The following is a 21,379-nucleotide window of genomic DNA, read 5'->3' as shown; positions in this document are numbered from 1 at the left end:
CCCATCTCCTGCTTCTCAGACCCTCACCTCCTGCTGACGCTGGTGGTGAAGGCAGCCACCTCGTCCTGTCCCCTTTAAGGGGCAGCAGCCGCTGTTCACGCTGCGGGCAAGTGCCAGGCCAGACTAGCCTTTCTGCTAAGCAGGTCTCTGCCACAGGCCAGTCAGAATCCACTGGGCTATATTTAGCAGGAGGAAGGAAGAGCCCCATCCAGGCTGGCTCAGCCCCGGGGTAGCTGACAAGAAGAGCAGGCATGTGGCAGAGAAGTCTGAACGCTGCCTTTTTCTTGCAAACCACATTACAGGGAGCTGCCCTCTCGAGCCCATTTCACACCAGGCTGCCTGTCTGTCCCTCCACTCCGGGGGGTTCTCCGAGCTCCTAGCAGAGGAGATTTTTGGTTTCATTTCTCTTTTCTTGCCCAGCTTTTTCAGAGACCGCTTGCGTCAGGCCTTGGGGTGAAATCCCACCAAAAAGCACCTTCCCGTCATGGCTGTGTGTAGAAAAGGGTTTTGTTTTGTTTTGTTCCATTCCCATGATGCCCTCTTTCTTCCACTGCCCCAGTGGGAGATCTGGGTTTTCTTCTTGGCTCTGGGGAGTGGGGTCGAATGGTTGGAGCAGTGGGAGATTGGGTGTCAGGACTCCTGGGTTTTTATCGTGGTTTAGTGCCACATCAGAGGGGAAATTGGAAGTACAGAATCTTCTCTTCTGAGCTGGGAGTAGGACTCGGGAGTCATGACTCCCCGCCCCACCTGCTGAAACCACTAGATACCACTCCCCTCCAAGAGCCAGGGTGAGAACCCAGGAGTCCTGGCTCCTTGTGCCCTGCTCTGGCTAGTAGACTACACTCCTGGGTTCTGTGACCAGCTCTGGGAGTGAGGTGCAGTGGTTAAGCAGAGGGGACCTGGAAATCAGGACTCCTGGGTTCATCTCAACTCTGCCACTGGTTCACTATATGGAAATGATCAAGTCTGTCCGTCTTTCTTTCTTTCTTGCTCATTGCCTCAGTTTCCCCATCTGTGACGTGGGGATAACAGCCCTACCTGATGGGCTGTGTGGAGAAGTATATTAAAGTTTGAGGGGCACTCAGACGTTACAGTACCAGGTAAGTACGACAGACAGACAGGGATTCCAAGGACTTTACAACATAGTTCCAGCTGGGTCCAGTGGATCAGATGCTGCACTGAGACTTGGCAGAGCTGATTCTGTTCCCAGCTTTGCCGATGACCCTGGGCAAGTCACTACCTCTCTCCCTGCCTCAGCTGCCCCTCACACTGCTGGCCTGGATTAGCTCACGAACAGTTTGGAGCAGGGCTGCGCTCTCACAAAAAGTCTGCAGCTTTCCCGTTGTCCTCAGGGTGGGGCTGGTAGATTTCTGGTGCTGGAACTGGGGCTCGGGGTTCCTTGACGACTTCTTACGATGGTTTCTATCTATCCGGGGCCTTCTGGTCTGATGGCCTCTCTCTGACTGGTAACTGTCTTGGAATCTTCCTGGTGCAGGGAACCCCCTACCCTTGTTTCCCAGGAAACCTCCACTCTCCTGTGGGTTTTTTTCTTTCCCGTTTGCAGGAATCTGGTGAAAAAGTATCTTCCGAAACGGAACACAAGAGAAGATCCAGAATCCAAGTAAGTGCCTCTGTCTATCTGATCTTGGCGCGTCATTCTCTTGAAGCTAGTTGAGAGAGACAGAATGAGAACCAAAGACTGGGTGTTTTTAAGGACACAAATGCCTGGCTAGGTATAAATGGTCCTGCCTCAGTGTGGCAGGGGATGGACTAGATGACCTTTTGAGGTCCCTGCCAGCCCAATGTTTCTATGATTCTAAGTTTAAAGCCAGACAACTTCAAGTTAGAAATAAGGCACAATGCTTTAATGGTAGGGTGATAAACCATTGGTCCAACTTCCCCAAGGAAGCAGTGGAGTCTCCATCCCTTGATCTTCAAATCCAGGCCGGCTGCCTTTCTGGAAGGTGCATTTGTGTTGGACTAACGCAAGTTATCAGGCTTGGCACAGGAGTAATTGCGTGAAATTCTCTGGCCCGTGCCCTCCAGGAGGTCAGAGGAGATAACAGAATAGCCCCTTCTGGCCTTAAACTCTATGAATTGGAATGGTTCAAGTTTCTTTAATAGATCTAAAGGCCAGAAGGGAGCATTGTCCTCTAGCCTGATGTACATAAAAGGCCAGAGAATGTCACCCTTTGGAACTCCTTGCGACAGGAAGTGGTTGAAACCAGGAATTTAGTAAGTTTCAAAAAGGGATTGGACACTTTTATGTGGGGAGCAGGAATATCCAGAGTGATCACAATTACAGCTAACGACTATTCTGGAAGGGTTATTAAACCTCAGGCATTGGGATTTAAACTGCTCTCTATTAGAGGCCAGGATGGGACTTAATGCTGGGAGCAGATTATTTTACATGGGATACAGCGGGGTTCTTACACCTGCCGTCTAGAATCATAGAATATCAGGGTTGGAAGGGACCTCAGGAGGTCATCTAGTCCAACCCCCTGCTCAAAGCAGGACCAATCGCCAACTAAATCATCCCAGCCAGGGCTTTGTCAAGCCTGACCTTAAAAATATCTAAGGAAGGAGATTCTACCACCTCCCTAGGTAACGCATTCCAGTGTTTCACCACCCTCCTAGTGAAAAAGTTTTTCCTAATATCCAACCTAAACCTCCCCCACTGCAATTTGAGATCATTACTCCTTGTCCTGTCACCTGCTACCACTGAGAACAGTCTAGATCCAGTCTAGTGCTGGCATTGTCCGGATCCTGGACTCGATGGAGTAGACTGCCTGTCTGATGCAGTCTGGTGTATTCCTGCCCCAGGCCCATGACTTCTGATTGGCACAGAGCACTGGAAAGGCTTCTGTGAGGGTGCAGAGATGGGCTGGAACCTCTCAGCCGGACCCCAGAAACGTCAGGAGTGTCGGGCCATTGGATTTGATCTTGTTGTTTGTTTGCCCCCCAGTTTGGGTCCGGGCTCTGCCCTTGGATGGTGGGGAAATTGACTGAGATCTGCTGCTCTCATGAGATCGGCCAGAAGCGGCAGAACACTTAGCTTGCCAGGCAGCCCACCGGAGCCGGTGACCATGGCTGATCCAAACCTTCAGCCTGGATCAACCTCTGTCTCTGGCCCTAATCCAGCCCATCAGACACCCTCCTCTAACCCTCTGCTCCGCTGCCAATATCGAGACTGGCCACTTCCTTTAGAACTTTCCAGCCCAGAACTTTGCACCCCAAACGTCTTCCCCTTGCTGGGCCTGCACGAAACAGGTGGCTGTTCCATTTACAGAGAAATTGGCTACAAAACATAAATGCTGTGGCTGGGGAAAACCCCTGTGACTTTTCCCATTTTGTCCGTGGCTTTCTTCTGTGTCTGTGACTCACCCCGCAGCAGCGGTTCCTGTGGGGCTGGACCCAGCTCCCCGCTGCAGGTGTCGCCACCCAGAGCACCGGCTCACGGCGCTGCTCAGGTCTGGCCGGGCCAAGCCCAAGCAGCACGCTGATCCCGTACGCCAGGGTGCCATGCCGGGAGCCGAGCGCTGGGCCCAGCTCCCCGGGACACAGGGGCTGCCCGAGCTGCTGCTGCTGCGGGGTGAGTGGGGATAGGGGCAGGGGCTTGCTTTCCAGGCCCACCCCCCAGCCTTGCCTCTGCACTGGGCCAGGATTACCATTGTAGTGCTGGGAGCGTTAATAGAGCTGCCAGGTGATCTGTCAATAGTAGGATGCCCCCTGCTGGCCAGTTGGAGAACTGCGCCGGAGTGTTTGCAATCGGCTGTATTGAGAGACAAGGATGTCACTATTGTGGATGAAGGAAACTGGGTTCTGGGTTTGCAAAATCTTTAGTCTCAGTGGCTTTGGATCTAAGTTCTGTTTCATTGACAGTTAAACCATCTCAAAGCTCAGATAAGGCTCCGGTTTTAGTAATGGATTTCTCTTCTCCCTGCCTCATCTAGAAAATCTAGAGTTAGAATAATAACGTTTAAAAAAAAAAAGTTTTGGAAAGGATATAAAGCCTCATGATTCAAGGCATATGCCCCAGCCTTTAACTGCAGGGGGGCCGGAGACATCTTTCCCTGTCAGCAGGTTATCCTGTCATGCACTAATTGAGAGTTTCTTGCACCATCCTCTAAGGCAGCTCATATTGATTCCTAGATTAAGGCCAGAATGAACCGTTATGATTATTTTATAATAGCCACTTGGGGAGAAGGTTTCCGGTAGCTGAGGCCTCTTGTTCTAGCAGAGAAAGACAGAATGAGATCTGATGGCCGGAAGATGAAGCTAGGTAGACCCCTCCAGGTACAGGTTTGGGCCAACTCATCGGAGGGATGTGGTGGATCCTCCATCACTCGAAGTCTTTGACCTTGAATCCGTGACCTCCTGCAGGCTGGAGGATTCCCTCCAGAGGTAGTTGCACTGAGCCCCTCCTCACGGTGGAGCGGCCTTGTGCATCATGGAGATTCCCATCTGGGCTTAGCAGAGGCGGGATCCTGGCCTAGACTGAAACCTGTTCTGATCCAGGCTGAGTTTGGAGATGCCTGGGGCAGATGAGCTGGGGGGTTGAGGGGCTGGGGGTGTATGTACTGAGCCTCTGCACCAACGACCTTCGCATGATCTTGTTGCTCGCCCCATAACTCTGCCCGTGCTCCAGGTTTTGCCAGTACCAGGCCTTCCTGCAGGTGGTGAAGGAGCTCAATGACTTTGCTGGGCAGAGGGAGGTGGTGGCGGAGAACCTGATGACACAGATCTGCATGGAGCTCTCTAAGAATGCCCAGGAGCTCAAGCAGGAGAGGAAATCGGTAACGCTTTCTCCCTCCCTGTCTTCCAGTGCAACTGTCCAGGGCTTAGTAATATCTAGAGGGGTGGGGGATGTGGATCCAGCTAAGCCCTGAGCATCCTTTGCGGCCGGGTTACATACGTGGGGTCCCCACTGAGCCTGAAGAGCTTGGGTAATGGTACCAGCCAAGTGTGCCTCTTTGCAGGGCCCACCCACTAGGGGGAAACAGCCTGCTACTGCCTTGAAGTAAGGTACTGGGGCCTTTGGCTCAAGTGGTAGAGGGAGGGTGCTTTTAGCTCCAGCGGGACCCAGGTTCAGTCCCTGCAGATGCTGCGTCCTTTGGGTGAGAATTTCGGCCAGCTCGCTGTAATGACTGACGTTCCCTCTGGGAGTTGGGGCCACCTCTGCCTTCCTGGAGGGTTTGCACGTGGCTGGACATGGGATCGGTGGGCGCATCGTAGGGTGCAGTAGTCACGCTGCTTTTGGGGAGCTTTTTTAGAATCTGGGGAACTACCAAAATTGCCGTCGTCCTGGAGAGGAGAAGGGACGTGTACGTGCCCCGTGGTGCTGCTGTAATACAGCTTATAGGGGTTCAAGAGCGTCCCTGGACTGGGGCTGTCTAAGTGTTACCATAATACACCTAATAAATAGCCAACAGCAGGACATCTATCAAGGCACTATCAATGAATAACGTACAGCGCCTAGCACCATGGAGCCCTGGCCGCTACTGTAATACACCTAATGAATAAATTAGCCAACACCAGAGCGTTTTTCATCACAGCCTGAATTTTCAGAAGTGCCTAGTGATTTGGGGCCCTTGAGACTTCTTAAAGGGACCCCGACTTTTTCACTGGGGCAGGGTGCTTGGTGCTGTCTGAAAATCAGGGTCAGTTGAAGGAGTCTCAAACTTCCCAAATCTCTAGCCACTTCTGCAAATTCTGGTTGTGATGAAGAACATTCTGGTGTTGGCTAATTTATTCGTTAGGTGTATTACGGTAGAGGCCAGGGCTCCTTGGTGCTAGGCGCTGTACGTTATTCATTGGTAGTGCCTTGCCGCGCTAGGTGCGGTACAAACACAGAACGGAGAGACGGCTGAAAATCACGAGGTTCTGCTGACGTTTCTCCTCTTTGCAGCACTTCCAGGAGGGCCGGCGAGCCCAGCAGCAGCTAGAAAACTCCTTCAAGCAACTCGAAAACGTGAGTCCCGGGGAACAGGGCCAGCTGTTTACGTTCTGTTCATGCTCGCTTTGGGCCTGATCCAAGCTCTTTGGAGCCGCCTGGAGCCTTTCCGTTGGCCGCGAGGAAGCTTTGGATGGCACTCGCCAAGACCCAGCTGCACGGGTCAGCTGGTGCTTTGCAGAGAGCACAGCTGGTGGAAGGAAATGCCTTCAGGAGAATGAAAGGGGCTTTATTCAGAGGAAGTTCAGAACATGTGCAGCAAAACTGTTCTGTGGTTCGGGTGGGGGGAAGGCTGGAAGTCAGGACTCCTGGGTTCTGTTGCTAACTCAGGGAAGGCAGTGGGCTCTGATGCATGAGACCAGGGGTTCTCAAAATTCATTGAACCATGACCCCCTTCTGACAACAAAATTTACTATATGACCCCAGGAGGGGGGACTGAAGCCGAAGCGCCTCCCCCCGCACCCAGTCCCGCCATCCCGGGTGCAGGGGCCAAAGCCAGAGTCCCCCGTCAGTGGGGTCTGAAGCCCACGGGCTTCAGCTCCAGGCAGGGGGCCTGTAACTTGTGCCCCGCCACCCAGGGCTGAAACCCTCAGGCTTCTGCTTTGGCCCTAGGCAGTGGGGCTCGGGCTTTGGCCCTGGGCCCCAGCAAGTCTAACGCCAGCCCTGGCAACCCCGCGAAAGTAGGGTCGTGACCCACAGTTTGAGAACTGCTGCATTAGACCAATGGGAGGTGCTGGGAGTCAGGACTCCTGGGTTCTGTTTCGAGCTCTGGGAGGGGAGTGGGGTCAAGTGGGTTAGCTGGGAGTCAGGACACCTTGGTTCCATTCCCACCTCTGCCACACACTCGCTCCATGCTTTAGGGCAAGTCCCTTAACCTTTCACTTTAGCTTCCTCCTCTGTAATGGGGGAGAGTCCCTGAGCCCCCTTCCCTGTGGTTCCCCCAAATCCTGTGGGTGGGAAGGGGCTGTGCGCTCCAGCAAGGTAACGCTGGCTTGTATCCCCGCCGTCCCCCCTTCCCGCTCCCCACAGAGCAAACGCAAGTTCGAGCGGGACTGCAGGGAGGCGGAGAAAGCTATGCTGGCAGCCGAGAAGCTCGACCAGGACCTCAATGCCACCAAGGCGGACGTGGAGAAGGTTGGAACACTGCTGTCTCCTTGGCTTGAATCCCTCTAGCGTGGGCCTGTTGGGGACGGGGGAACCATCAGGCAGCATGGGAATGGGTCCAGCAGGATAGGAGGGGACCCATTGGGTGATGTAGTCCATGGGTTTTGCTAGCTGCTTCACAGATTGGTATGAAGACCAGGTTTCTGCCCCAAAGAGCTGACTATCCAGAACTGGCCGCGTTCAGAGAGGCTGCATTAGAGAAAGAGGATGGTGCCGGAGTTCAGGCTTGGAGAGATCTTGGTTCAGTTCCTGGCTCTGCCATAGACCACCCCCCCCAGCTCCAGGTGACCTTGGGCCAGTCACTTCATCTGTGCCTCAGTTTCACTCTCTCTGTGATGGGGCTAACAATCCTTCCTGAGGCTGTTCAGGCTGACCTCTCAGGGGCCGTGTCTGCAGCACCTGGCACGATGCAGGGCACTCCCCTCCCAGCCTTACCAGGGGGTGCAGTGATGGGGGGGCGGGGGGGTTAACTGTATGGTGCAGGGGAGAAGAGCAGGTGGGAGAGAGGCCCTCCCCAGGGCTTGCCATTGAGGATGGGGAATTTGCCCCCGGCCCAAGGTTTGGATACAAGGGATTCCCTGGGCTGCGTCTGCCCCCGGGGACGGAGCTGGGCCTGGTGTGATGATCGCTCTAACCCTGGCAGGCGAAGCAGCAGGCCAATCTGCGCAGTCACATGGCGGAGGAGAGCAAGAACGAATACGCCTCCTTCCTGCAGAAATTCAATCGGGACCAGAGCCAGTTCTACTTCCTGGAGATGCCGCAGATCTTCAATGTAAGCCCCTCCCCTTGACTGTAAGCTCCTCCCCATCAATATAAGCCCCTTCTACTTAATCTTAGCCCTGCCTCCTCCTTTCTGTCCTTCCCTTCTTTTTCTTTCCCTCTTCATGCCAGTTATACCAATATAATAATGATTTCTAGCTCTTATCTGTGGATCTCAAAGCCCTTCACAAAAGGTATCATTATCCGTGTTTTACAGATGGGGAAACTGAGGTATAGAGAGGGAAAGTGATTTTTCCCAAGGTCACCAAGCAGGCCAGTGGCAGAGCCAAAAATAGAACCTAGGTCTCCGAGGCCCTGTGCAGTGCTCTAACCACTAGGCCAGGTTTTGACATGTTAGCAGAGTCCTGGCCCGTGGCTTGGACTCCCGTGCTTGGTGCTGTCTAAACACGGATCAAGTTGTCGTCACTGCCTCAGACAGCTTCCAGCCTAAGTAAGGAAATAGCTAGATGGGAATAGAACAGCCTGTGCGCTATGGGGAGTTGTGATGCTTTCACTACATAGCTTTTGTGTGTGAATCTTGGGAAGGTCCTGGTCTCGTAGCCTGCGGAACTCACTGCTCAAGGATGGCAAAGTACACACGTGAGGAAAAGTATTTCTTCCTCATCTACTAAAACTGAAAGGTGGAAAATTCAAAACACATATCCCATTGCTCTTGTGTTGTGGGAACAGCCCTACCCGATCTTCCCTTCTCAATCTCACCCATTATTGTGTGGATTTTTGTGGGGTCGGTCTCATCCCCAAGGTAAACAACTCTAGCCTTTTTCAATCAAACTAGCTGCCCATCCAGCATATAGGACTCCTGGGTCCTATATCTGGCTCTTCCACTGGCCTGCTGCGTGACTTTAGGCAAGTCATGCCCCCTCTCTGTGCCTCTGTTTCCCCATAAGTGAAATGGGGATAATGGCACTGACCTCCTTTGTAAAGCACTGGGAGATCTGTGGATAAAGCACTTTATAAGAGCTGGGTATTAATAATAATAATTAATAATAATTGTAGTCTTTTCCAGGGCTTTTATCATTCTCACTGTTTTCTGCTCCCTGCCCCTTGCAGAAGCTGCAGGAGATGGACGAAAGGCGGACGGTGCGGCTGAAGGAAGGCTACGGCATCTTCTCCGAGACTGAGCGGCAAGTCATGCCCATCATCGGCAAGTGCCTAGACGGCATGAAGGCAGCGGCCGACTCAGTGAACGAGAAGAACGTGGGTCCTGCAGTCTCTTTAAATGTAGTGCCCCAGGAGTGGAAAGCCCATTGGAGTTGCTACAGCACCTGCCGTCCAATAGGAAGGCAGACCTCCCCCCCCAAGTAGGCGGGGCTAACTGGGTGGGATCCAGGTGTCATAACCTCCACCCTCCACTAGGGGCCCCGGGCCAGCATGGGGGCAGTTTTGCTTTTACTTCACCTGGAGGAGTTAAGTCAGTCTGGCCCCAGATTGCAAACCCAGAGGGATTTGTGGGTATTTGTGTCCTAGGGAATGGGAAAAGGACCCAGGCATCCTGACTCCAACTCACCCTGCTCTAACCACCACACCTGCTCCTCTTGCAGACCCAGGGAGTCAGGACCCTGCGAGGGGAGTGGGGTCTAGTGGAGGGGGGATAGGGCTGAGAGTCAGGATGCCTGGGTCCTATTTGGACTTGTGTCCGTGGATAGAATAAGGATTGGCGTCCGATCTGTAGAGATCAATGTGGAGCGGGGGAAGAGCCCATTTCAAGGAGCTGGAGCCCAGCCCTATGTGCAAGTGTTTCTGGGGAGATGGGAACGCTGCAGTGAGGAGGAGCGGGCGCTAGGTGGGGAGGGTAGCAGCTCTGGTTCTCCCGGCGGTGACGCCCTCCCCCTCGCCCCACCGCCGGCAGGACTCCCAGGTGCTGATCGAATTACACAAGTCCGGCTTCGAGAGGCCGGGAGACGTGGACTTCGAAGACTTCAGCCAGCCTATCAACCGCACCTCTTCGGACAGCAGCCTGGGGACGCCCCGGGGCACCCTGGATGGCCGGCTGGACCCCCGCCTGCTAGGCAAGAATAAAGGGAAGCGCTGGCTCTTCAGCAAGAAGAATAAGGTAGGAACTGGCAGTAAGGCCCTGAGTCACTGGCTCTGGGCGCTGCTCGGGCTGGGGCAGCTCAGCCTGGCTGGAACTGGGAGCGGGACCTTGCGGTCGAAGCACTGAATTGGAAGTCAGGACTCCTGGGTTCTAGTCCCCTCTCGGGGGTGCGGGTCAGGACTCCTGGGTTTTAGTCCCAGCTGTGGCGGGTGAGTCTAGTGGCTAGAGCAGGGGGGCTGGGAGTCAGAACTCCTGGGTTCCGTTCACAGCTCCGGGAGTCCTGACTCCCAGCCCCACTCCCCTCCCGGAGTTGTGACTAGCACCCACGAGTCCTGACTCCCTGCCCTAACCACTAGACACCCCCCCCACCTCCTACACTACCAATTGGCATGAGCCCGTCCATATCTCCTTCTGCCCCTTTGTCTAGCCTACTAGCTATGCAGAGGGGCAGGTGCTACCAGGCACCGGTCCTGGGCCACATCCCTTATCAACTGTAGAGGAACAGCTGCCAAATGCAGTTCTGGGGGCTCTGGGCCTCGGCTGCTGCCCCCCCACCCCCCGGCCCGAGCGCTGCTAAGATGCCCGGGTAGCTAGTGGCCTGCAACCCCCTTTGCTGCAGGCTACGCCCCCGTTTGACCCCGGTCTGTGATCGTTCTCCCTGGCTGCATCTTCCTGCCTATGCATGATGCCATAAAAGAGCATTAAGCCCCTGTCTTTCTCCAGCGCTGGTCGGGTGTGAGCCAGCGAGGCTGAGATGCTAATAATAATTAACCAGTTCTGGAGCACAGGCTGCAAATCAGCCAGCATGAGCCCCTCTCTTTCTGTCTCCTCCACTGCTGGCCCTGCCCAGTCCTCTTGTCCTCCATGAGTCACATCCGAGGCACCCCTCCCTCCCGCGCCCTAGGAGAGCAGCCTTGGGAACATGCTGTTCCAACAAGGAATCTTGACCTGGCTTTTATGCCAGGTTAGAGCTCTTGGGGCAGGGAGGGGGTGGGTGTGTTTTTTGCATCTTGGTTCTGGGATCCCTGAATAACTGAGGCTGTTTATTAATAACCTGCCCCCCCCGCCACACACACACACGCTCCCCTGTGGAATGGGTCAGGATCAATGATGGCCATGCTCCAAGACAGCTCTCTCTCGTCTGTGGGATCCTTTTCAAAATAATAATAAAAAAAACTCGGTCTCCCAACACGCCCGGTTTAGCAAGAGGCTTGTTAGCAAAAGCAGGTCACAGTCACATGCGTCTCAGCCCTTTGAGACCCGCCCCCCAGGGTCACGTCTGTGTTTGTAGGATTTCTCTTCCGTCCTCTTCCCCCATGTGTTACCTGTGTCCTAACCCCCATGTCCCGTCTGTACTGTGCAGAACAGAGATCACCCCAGATCGCACTGGTCAGAGTGGCCACAGCCTTGGGTTTTGTTTTTTTTCTCCACCTTCCTCTGCAGCGTGGAGTGTGAGTCGGTTTATCTGGGTTTATCTCACTTAATTCCCTGCCGACACAGGGCCCCAGGGAGGGGTCCCTCCGATTCTCTGCCTGCGGCATGTGTGTGTTTAGTCTCTAGTGGGCTGTATTTGGCCTATTGGCTTTAGTGGGCAGGTGCTGGGTGGGTGACACAGGAGGTCAGACTAAGGCCAGAACGGAGCCCCGATCCGAACCGCTGACCTGGCTGTCCTCTGAGCTCTGCTCCCCCGCGTCACGTTTGTCCTTTGCATGCTCCATCTTCCTCCAGCGTCCACGTTCTGGCTGCATTCTCCCCTTTCCCCTTGTACATCCTGGCCTGTGTGGGAGGCTAGCGCAGGCTGCTGCTCTGAGGAAGGGACATGTTTCTGGCAGAGAAATCCTTGGGGATGGGGGCAATGGTGCGGTCAGCTCCCTTCGGCTTTTCTGGGCTTTTCTATAACTCCCACTGAGGCTCGTCACAATTTGGGGCAACGGCGGCGGTCCCCTTTCTGCAGGGAGCCCCGAGTCTCGCTCTTCTGCCGGGGGGAGTCCCGGCTGCACGGTTCCCTGCCTTCGCTGTGCGTTTCCTAGCAAGGACAGCCCTGCTGAGAACGGAGGGATTGCTTCAGATCTGTGTTACACCTTCATGCTTAAGATAAAGAGCATTACAGAGAGAACCTCTATGAACAATAAAAGAACCCATATGCCCGCTAGCGAGCGAGCTCCCCCGGTATCACCCTGCCCTACCCATTCCTTTGCGGTTCCTCCGCACTTCGGCTCCCAACAGCCTTAGTCCTTTCAAGGCTCCCTGAGGATCTGGCCCCTCCGTGGACCAGTCCGTTGGCTGGATCAGAAAGAAGGCTCTGATCTAGCTAGAACCCTGGCTTTTATCCAGATCGTCTCTTCCTGGTCTATGGAGAATCCTGTTTGAACAGGGACATGGATGCCTCCCCAGGTGGCCAACCGAGTTAATTAGCATTCCCCCTCCCTCTTAGAGAAGGTACACCCCATGCACACCCAGCCCGGTGCATTTTCATACAGCGCTCCCCCAAGGTATGAACTCTTAACACAGAGAAGTGCAGCTTCATTCAGGAAAGTTTCTCTTCACTTTGTCCAGGATATTAGGGGTTACTGTAAGTCTGTCACAGGGCTGTCCCGTCTCTCCGATGCTGGGGATCCTGGAGCTGCTGTCTAGTGAAAGATGGTTTGGAGGCCCCATTTGGTCACGCAGTGCATAAAGACAGGTTTCAGAGTGGCAGCCGTGTTAGTCTGTATCAGCAAAAAGAACGAGGAGTCCTTGTGGCACTTTAAAAACTAACAACTGTATTTGAGCATAAGTTTTCGTGGGCTAAAGCCCACTTCATCAGATGCATGCAGTGGAAAATACAGTAGGAAGATACACATACACACACATATATATGAAAAAATGGGGGTTGCCATACCAACTCTAACAAGACTCATCGATTAAGATGGGCTATTATCAGCAGGAGAAAAAAAAACTTTTGTAGTGATAATCAGGATGGCCCATTTCAAACAGTTGACAAGAAGGTGTGAGTAACAGTAGAGAAACAGTGTGTTTCTTCACTTCAGCAGGTGGGTATTGTAGTTGTAAGAATGCTCAATAGAGATCTTGTAGGTGTTTGTCCCTGTCTGAGGGGTTGGAGCAAATGCGGTTGTATCGCAGAGCTTGGCTGTAGACAACGGATCATGTGGTGTGGTCTGGGTGAAAGCTGGAGGCATGTAGGTAGGAATAGCGGTCAGTAGGTTTCCGGTATAGGGTGGTGTTTGTGACCATCGCTTATTAGCACTGAAGTGTCCAGGAAGTGGATCTCTTGTGTGGACTGGTCCAAGCTGAGGTTGATGGTGGGATGGAAATTGTTGAAATCATGGTGGAATTCCTCAAGAGCTTCTTTTCCATGGGTCCAGATGATGAAGATGTCATCAATATAGCGCAAGTAGAGCAGGGGCATTAGGGGACGAGAGCTGAGGAAGCGTTGTTCTAAGTCAGCCACAAAAATGTTGGCATACTGTGGGGCCATGCGGGTACCCATAGCAGTGACACTGACTTAAAGGTATACATTGTCCCCAAATGTGAAATAGTTGTGGGTGAGGACAAAGTCACAAAGTTCAGCCACCAGGTTTGCTGTGACATTATCGGGGAATTCCACCATGATTCCGCCTTTGAGGAATTCCACTATGATTTCAACAATTTCCATCCCACCATCAACCTCAGCCTGGATGAGTCCACACAAGAGATCCACCTGCTGAGGTGAAGAAACAGATTGACAGAGCAAGAAGAGTACTCAGAAGTCACCTACTACAGGACAGGCCCAACAAAGAAAGTAACGGAACGCCCCTAGCCATCATCTTCAGCCCCCCAACTAAAACCTCTCCAGCGCATCACCAAGGATCTACAACCTATCCTGAAGGACGATCCATCACTCCCACAGATCTTGGGAGACAGGCCAGTCCTCGCTTACAGACAGCCCCCCAACCTGAAGCAAACACTCACCAGGAACCACACACCACACAACAAAAACACTAACCCAGGAACCTATCCTTGCAAGAAAGCCCGTTGCCAACTGTGTCCACATATCTGTTCAAGGGACACCATCATAGGGCCTAATCGCATCAGCCACACTATATCAGAGGCTCGTTCACCTGCACATCTACCAATGTGATATCTGCCATCATGTGCCAGCAATGCCCCCTGCCATGTACATTGGCCAAACTGGACAGTCTCTACATAAAAGAATAAATGGACACAAATCAGACATCAAGAATTATAATATTCAAAAACCAGTCGGAGAACACTTCAACCTCCTTGGTCACTCAATTACAGACCTAAAAGTCACAATTCTTCAACAAAAAAACTTCAAAAACAGACTCCAAGGAGAAACTGCAGAACTGGTAAATAGTTTGCAAATTAATTCCATTAACTTAGGCTTGAATAAAGACTGGGAGTGGATGGGTCATTTCACAAACTAAAAACTATTTCCCCATGCTAATTTTCCCCCTACTGTTACTCACACCTTCTTGTCAACTGTTTGAAATGGGCCATCCTGATTATCACTACATAAGTATTTTTCTCCTGCTGATAATAGCCCACCTTAATCGATGAGTCTTGTTAGAGTTGGTATGGCAACCCCCATTTTTTCAGTGTGTGTGTGTATCTTCCTACTGTATTTTCCACTGCATGCATCTGATAAAGTGGGCTTTAGCCCACGAAAGCTTATGCTCAAATAAATTTAATCTCTAAAGTGCCACAAGTACTCCTCGTTCTTTTTGCAGTGCATAAAGGGGACTTAATGTGGGTGGAGAAGACCCTGTTCAGGGACCTCCCAGGCCAGCGTGGAGCTGGCATAAGGGCCTGCCCCCCAGCATACTGGGGACATGGCCAGCGTGATCCACGCTATGGCTTTTTCCGCTGCCTGGGACCTATGGGAAGCAGAGAGTAAGTTAGAGCAGCCCTCAGGAAGGACGTTGAGCAGGAGAAGGGGGCGGGGAAGGGCTGAGTGAAGCCCAATTGGTTAGTAGGCCAAGTACCCCCTCCTGCTCCAGATCTGGCCGGCCAATCAGCAAAGCTGGATGGGGACTCCCAGCTTATGGCAGCCTGTAGAAAAGGACCTGGGCTCTAGCACTCTGCACGCCGAGCCACTACTACGCCCCAGGCTCCGTGGGCCTCCCTGGGTGTGCTGGGCCCATTTCACAGGCACTGCTGGCCGGGTCAAGTTTTCCCTCCCTCACCCACCCCAGAGGGAACTTCTTGCTCTCCTCGTCTCGCGCCTGTTTCATAGCCAAGCCGCTTGCTGCTTCGCTTTGTGCATGCGCTAAAAACTCCTACCTGGCAACACGCAGACATCGATGCTCGGCGCCCTGCGTCCGCCCGGGAGCGGGGTGGCATGGGGGAAAACCCGAAGGGGTCTCCCCTGTAGGAGGTAGCCCACGGGTGGGAAACCCAAGCTGTGGTTTGGATCTGGGGTTTCTGGCTTGGGGCCCTATTTCCCCTCTGCCAGCAGGGGTATAAAAATAGCATCTCGCCTCTTCTCACCCCTGGAGCTGCAGTGGGGGTAGGGCACATTGTGCCATGCGGCAAGCAGGGGGCATTGGTGCCATGCAGGGGTGGGTAAGGAGGGTGACGAGATAAGGAGGCCTAGGGAACATATATCCAAGGCAGAGACTCTAGGGCATCAGTCCCCACCCCCTGATTAGCCATGTGTTCCCATGAATGCTTCCTGCAGACCCTCACCCTTCTATCCTGCCTTCAGATTTCCACACCCCTCTCCTTTCCCCCCTCCCCCACTCCAGCTGAGGTAGGTGACCTCTGGGGTGAGGGTGCATCAGTTAACCAAAAGCTCCCTCTATGGGGGGATATGTCATGGGGTGCAAGGCACTCAAGAAGGTGGGGGGGAGTTATCACATGGAAGGATCCCTATGGAGGGACTAGTAGCTTGCTGTAAGGGGTGGGGTAGGGGAATGGATATTCCCCCCACACCCTGGCAGGGGTTTGCTAAAGGGAATGAGACCAACTGTCCACACTGAAGCTGGCAGGAATTTAGGCCCGGATCCAGCGAAACGCTTCAAGCTGCCCTAGCTGGGGGGGGCCTGTGATGGGAAGGGAGGTAGGCTGAGAGAGTGAGATGAGGGTGTGTGTGGGGGGGTTATACACAGGCCTGTAGGAGCAAAGCCGCCTCTGGTTTAGCAGACAAGGGACCTTCATGTTGCTCACCTCCTGCTGTAACATGTCCCCCTCCCCAAGTCTCCTTACCATCTCCCATGATGCATTATGGTCTCCCCTCTTTGTGAGGGTAGGTGGTGCATCATGGGAGACATGAACAAAGTTCACTTTTCCCACCAAAGTGCCCCTCTACCAAGAGAGGAAGGTGGGAGCCGAAAGCCAGGTCCTCTTGTCGGTGTCAAGCTTCCCAGTCACATGGGTGCGAGGAAGGGCCAAGGGTGCAGGGTGGGGCCTGATCCATGGTGTCAGTCACACCCCTGGTGCAGGATGGGACCCCAAGGGTTTAAAACAGGCATATTTCCAAGGGTCTTAGGGGAATTAGTCACCCAAAGTCCTTTGTCTTCCCATGGGACTCGGGTCCCTTTAGGATCATTTGAACAATACCTGGCCTTGAAAGGGTTCTGAGCCTAATCCCCTTCCCTTCGCTGCTGGGATTCTCTACACGTGGGAGACAGCCAAAATGAGTGGTGGGCCTCCCCCTCGCTGCCCCCGGCTGGTGGGTTGTGATGGTGCAGCTTGTCCTGACCCCTCTCCCCTTTATTCCCTGTGCTGCGTTGGGGTTTTTTTTTGTGTGTGTGCGTGCCTGTTTATTTTCTTACAGAGTTCTCTCCATTGTGTGTCCCCATGTGTTCTGTTGTCCCTTTGTCTGTCCCTAGCTCCCACCCCCTCCCCTCTCCCCGGTGATCTCTGCCCCTCCTCCTTCCTCCTCGTCTGCCACCAACGGACCTCCATCCCCCAAATTCACCCGGGACCCTCTGTCTTACTGTCTGAATGAGATCAATAAGACAGTCAAACCCCGCATCGCCTCCTTCCGCAGCCTCAAACGGGGGGTAAGTTTTGTGTCTTGTCTTTTGCTTTGTACCAAGCCGGGGGAAGTTGCTGCTGTTATGAAGGGCACCTGCAAAGAGAGAAACACAGCGGGGCTGTGCAGGAAGGAGGCTTAAAGGTTTTTTTTGGTTTTGTTTTTTTTAAAGGCCCTATTGCATCTACTTTGGCTTTCTGGCAAACCCCCCCCTGAAAATGGAACTATTCAGAAATGCTACCGTAGTGCCTCCTGGGAGCTGTAGTTCACGTGCCTTATGAGCCCATTGTCCTCTGGACCAGGCTCCCTGGTTGGACAACACCTCCCATAATGCACCATGGTGTGCCCTCTTTGTAAGGAGAGGTGGTGCATCATGGGAGATGCAGTCCCATCAGGAGCCGAGCTCACAAAGGAGAACAGGAATATGCAGTTCGGTTGCTTCATGTCCCTGTTCTCCGCTGTGAGCTCGGCTCCTGATGGGACTGCATCTCCCATGATGCGCCACCTCCCCCTACAAAGAGGGCAGACTGTGGTGCATTATGGGAGATGTAGCCCGCTGAAGGAGCTTGACAGAGACTAACTGAACTACAACTCCCAGGAGGCACCGCGGCAGCATAGTCAAATCTAAATGCATTGGGTTTCAGGTCTTTGTTTTGCTCAATGAGAACATCAGATCTTTCTGCCCAAAGCAGATGTGTTTCCCCAAATCCAAGTTTTTCCCATAAAAATTCAGTTTCCATGGGAATTTTTGCCCAGCCCCAGCACACACCCAATTATTTCTTATTTTACTGGTCACTTCTTAAACCCCCATGTTCTCGCTCTTTTCCACGTAGCTCCAGCCTCCCTTGCATGGTACAGCAGTCAGTGCTTCCACCCATTTCAAAAACATCAGCTCCCCAGACATGCGCCTTCCTTCCAGTCTTCCTAGCCCAGCCCTTCGCCTGCCCCTCACAGCACCATATTCCACCTTGTTCTGCCCATCCAAACCAGGAGCTGCCCCTTTTGCATCCTCCAGCCAGGAGCATTTGCAGCCTCCGCTCCTGTGCCACATCAAACCCCAAGCCGTCCCTTGCTTTCCAGGCTTCCCTTCTGTTGCCTTCTCCTGTTAGGAAGCTGCATTTGCTGCTTGGGGTACAGACTCTGTGGGGGTGGGGTCAAGCCCCAGTCAACATCAAACCGTTTCCTGTTCTAAATGAACCATTGCAAGGCAGGAGACCAAAGACCCAATCTAGCAGCCAATTTCTCATCTCCTCTCTCCCTCTCCCCCGGCACCTCTTCCCCCACCACCTCCAGGATTCCCAGGACGTAGGAGCACCTCCACAAACCAGGGCTTGCCCACATGGCTTTCACCCTCCATGCCGCGGGGGGGGGCCCTGACTCTGCCAGGCTGAGGGCACGTGGTTATTGTGCCAAGATCCCAGTGTGTTTCGCTTTAAAATAAATAAATAAATAAATAAAATCACAGATGTCTTTGCTTGGTGCTGCCTTGGCAAGGGGTGGAAATTAGTTGCTCTCCAACTGAGTAACTGTGTCGTGTGAATAAAAGTATTGCCAGGCTGGACCACGGTCCAGCTAGTAGCATCTCGAGCGGCGCCTGATGCTTCCGAGGACCTGGCCTCGATGGGCTGATCTTTGCTCTGCCTGGGCCTGGTTACACGGGGCTGTAGTGCTGCATACCGCTGTCCAAGGCCTGTCCACCAAGTGACTTGCCGGAGGGCCACCCGGGTCTCCTGAGTCCCAGCTCAGTGCTGGGTTTCCCCCGTAGCCGGAACTGCTGGGGCGGATGCTGTGAGCTGTCTCCTCCTCCACGGGCTGAGGGTTCTGCAGCCGGGATCTTAACCCTCCGTGCTGCTGGTGGAGGCCGAGATCCGGCCCGCGTTGGTGTAAAGCTGCAGGGCCGTGGCTGGTGTCTCCCTGACAGCTAGGTGCCAAGCGCTCTTCGCTGCACAACCCTAGATCTCCGGATCCCGGCCACTGCTGCAGAACGGCCTCGTGCAGCGTCTTGCCCTGCTTCCAAGGGCTGTCCCGATCCTGCTAGGTACCGAGCTCTCCCAGTGACCAGTGAAGGTTGAGGAGGCCCGGGCCCTCAGAGAGGGACACGCACGTTCCCCTGGCACTGGCCAGCGTCTTGCAAGTCAGGGCAGGGGCTGTCGGCAGCCCCTGCAACCCATGGTGTGAAGGAGTCGGGGGCCACGGGGGTGGGGGGGTGTTTCATCATGAAGGGAACTGATGTATCCTTTTCTTCCCCTTCCCGCCGCCAGCCTGTGATCACGGAAGATTTCAGCCACTTGCCGCCGGAGCAGAGGAGGAAAAAGCTGCAGCAGAAGATCGAGGAGAGGACCCGGGAGCTGCAGAAGGAAATCGACCAGAGGTACAAGTGCACGGTGCCTTTTGGGTGTCTCCTGTCTTTGTTCTCCTCCTCTGGTGGCGGCTCGCCTGCTGGACTACCTCTTCCATGAGGCTTCACGGACAGGGACTCCCGCAATGCACCACCCCTCCCTTCTCCAGGCTCTTAGTCCCTGAGGGTTTATCCACAGTCTGGCCTCCTGCTGCAGTGAGTTCTGTAGATTGCGCACAATAGGGAAAAGCTATTTCCACATAGCGTGTGCGCTTGAACTGTAATCACTCCTTCAAATAATCATTGTACAGTGACCCCAAGCGAGATGGGCAGCCCCATTGTGCCAGGCGCTGGACATGCATTGTGAGAGCCAGTCCCTGCCCCAGTTTGTCTACAGTCTAAATAGACCAGGGTAGGATGGGAAAACAGGAGGAGGAGAAATGATTTCCCCCAGGTCAGGGGCACAGCCAGTAATTGAAAAGAGACTAAGGGGGGGTGTGATAGAGGTCTATGAAATCGTGACTGGTGCAGAGAAAGTGACTAGGGAAGTGTTATTTACTCCTCATAACACAAGAACTAGGCAGCAGGTTTAAAACAAACAAAAGGAAGTGCTTCTTCACGCAACGCACAGTCAACCTGCGGAACTCCTTGCCAGAGGATGTTGTGAAGGCCAAAACTAAACGGGGCTCAAAAAAGAACTAGATAAGTTCCTGGAGGATAAGTCCATCCATGGCTATTAGTCAAGATGGTCAGGGATGCAACCCCATGCTCTGGGCATCCCTAGCCTCTGCTTGCTGGAAGTGGATGACAGGGGTTTAATCACTTGATAATTGCCTGTCCTGTTCACTGCCTGTGAAAGGTCGGGTGTTGGCCACTGTCAGAAGACTGGATACTGGGCAAGATGGACCACTGGGCTGACCCAGTGAGGCCATTCTGATGTTATGTAGCTCCTAGTCCAGTGCCCTATCTGTTAGGAAGAACTCCTTCCCCTTGTTCTCTCTATATGCAGGAGGATATATAGGGAGGGAACCAATCAGTTTTCATCCTACAATTTGCATTCAGATCTCTTTGCCAGAAGGCAGAAGTTTTGTGTGTGCTGTCCCTTTAAATTCCTTCCCCGAACTCTTTCCCGCCCCCCCCCCCCCCACGCTTTCCCCCCAGAGATGCCTTAAACAAGATGAAGGACGTGTACCAGAAGACGCCCCAGATGGGCGATCCCGCTAGCCTGGAGCCAAAGATCTCGGAGACCCTCAGCAACATCGAGAAGCTGCGCCTAGAAATCCAGAAGTACGAGGTAAGGGGGGAGTGCGGGGGTCACAGGGTGGGGTTACCTCTGACACGCTCCCCAGGCCCCTTTGGGAATCCACGCATCTGGCTCTGCTGTCCTGCCATCTGTGGCTCCAGACACACGCGATGCCCGGTGTGTCCGGCCAGTCCTTCCTTTGAACCGGTTCAAAGTGCGGTAAAGCCATAAGGGATGTCTTTATCGCCCTCTAGTGGCCGAACCCTGTAACAGCACCTCACTCTTCTCGAGCGCTTTTCATCTGTGGAGCTGTGTTATCCCCATGTTACGGCGGGGGAAACTGAGGCAAAACACAGGGGAAGTGACTTGCCCAGGCTGACCCAGCAGGCCAGTGTCGGAGCTGGGAATAAAACCTAGATCTCCTGAGTCCCTGGCTAAGTGTTCTATCCACTAGGCCACGCTACTCTGCATTTAAGGCCTCATCTACACTAGCAAGTGGACGCTAGGAAGCCTACTCTTAGTGTAGACGCAGTTGACGCAGCTTGTAGTGGCAGAAGAATGCTTTCGATAGGGTAGCGTCTACTGGTTCTCCAAGCGAAATAAGCGACATTAGCAATAGCATTTGTATATTGCAATAAGAATGTAAAAAATCACACCCCCTAACCGATATAAATACATGGTCAAAATTGTCTGGTCCCCAGCACAATGTGCTCCAGGTCCACTCATTGTCCATTGTCTTACTGAGAGATTCTAAGTATTTTAGGTCCTTATCTGGTCCCGGTCACAGGTGCAGCTGAGCATCGCACCATTTCTAGTGTATTTATCCTCCCAGGGCAAAGCTGTTATCCCCATTGTACAGATGGGGAGACTGAGGCACAGAGAAGCTA

General features: G+C 53.5%; 1 protein-coding gene across 2 annotated transcripts in view; it reads left to right on the top strand.

Moving 5' to 3' along the window:
• TRIP10 (thyroid hormone receptor interactor 10) overlaps positions 1-21,379 on the top strand; it is a 74,551-nt gene that overhangs the window by 48,293 nt on the left and 4,879 nt on the right. Inside the window, exons 3-12 of one of the 2 annotated variants that reach the window (XM_084610290.1) lie at positions 1,565-1,621; positions 4,649-4,796; positions 5,909-5,971; positions 6,983-7,087; positions 7,761-7,889; positions 8,948-9,094; positions 9,747-9,950; positions 16,766-16,939; positions 19,173-19,282; positions 20,411-20,543. In XM_084610290.1, the coding sequence (XP_084466416.1) occupies positions 1,565-1,621; positions 4,649-4,796; positions 5,909-5,971; positions 6,983-7,087; positions 7,761-7,889; positions 8,948-9,094; positions 9,747-9,950; positions 16,766-16,939; positions 19,173-19,282; positions 20,411-20,543 (1,270 nt within the window). The remainder of the gene's footprint in view (positions 1-1,564; positions 1,622-4,648; positions 4,797-5,908; positions 5,972-6,982; positions 7,088-7,760; positions 7,890-8,947; positions 9,095-9,746; positions 9,951-16,765; positions 16,940-19,172; positions 19,283-20,410; positions 20,544-21,379) is intronic. The other variant, XM_084610291.1, reaches the window with a different exon arrangement.

This window comes from Lepidochelys olivacea (assembly GCF_965140295.1).
Source record: "Lepidochelys olivacea isolate rLepOli2 genome assembly, chromosome: 20".
Lineage (NCBI taxonomy): Eukaryota > Metazoa > Chordata > Testudines > Cheloniidae > Lepidochelys > Lepidochelys olivacea.
Note: the sequence above shows the minus strand (reverse complement) of the source record. Positions and strands in the feature narration are given on the sequence as shown.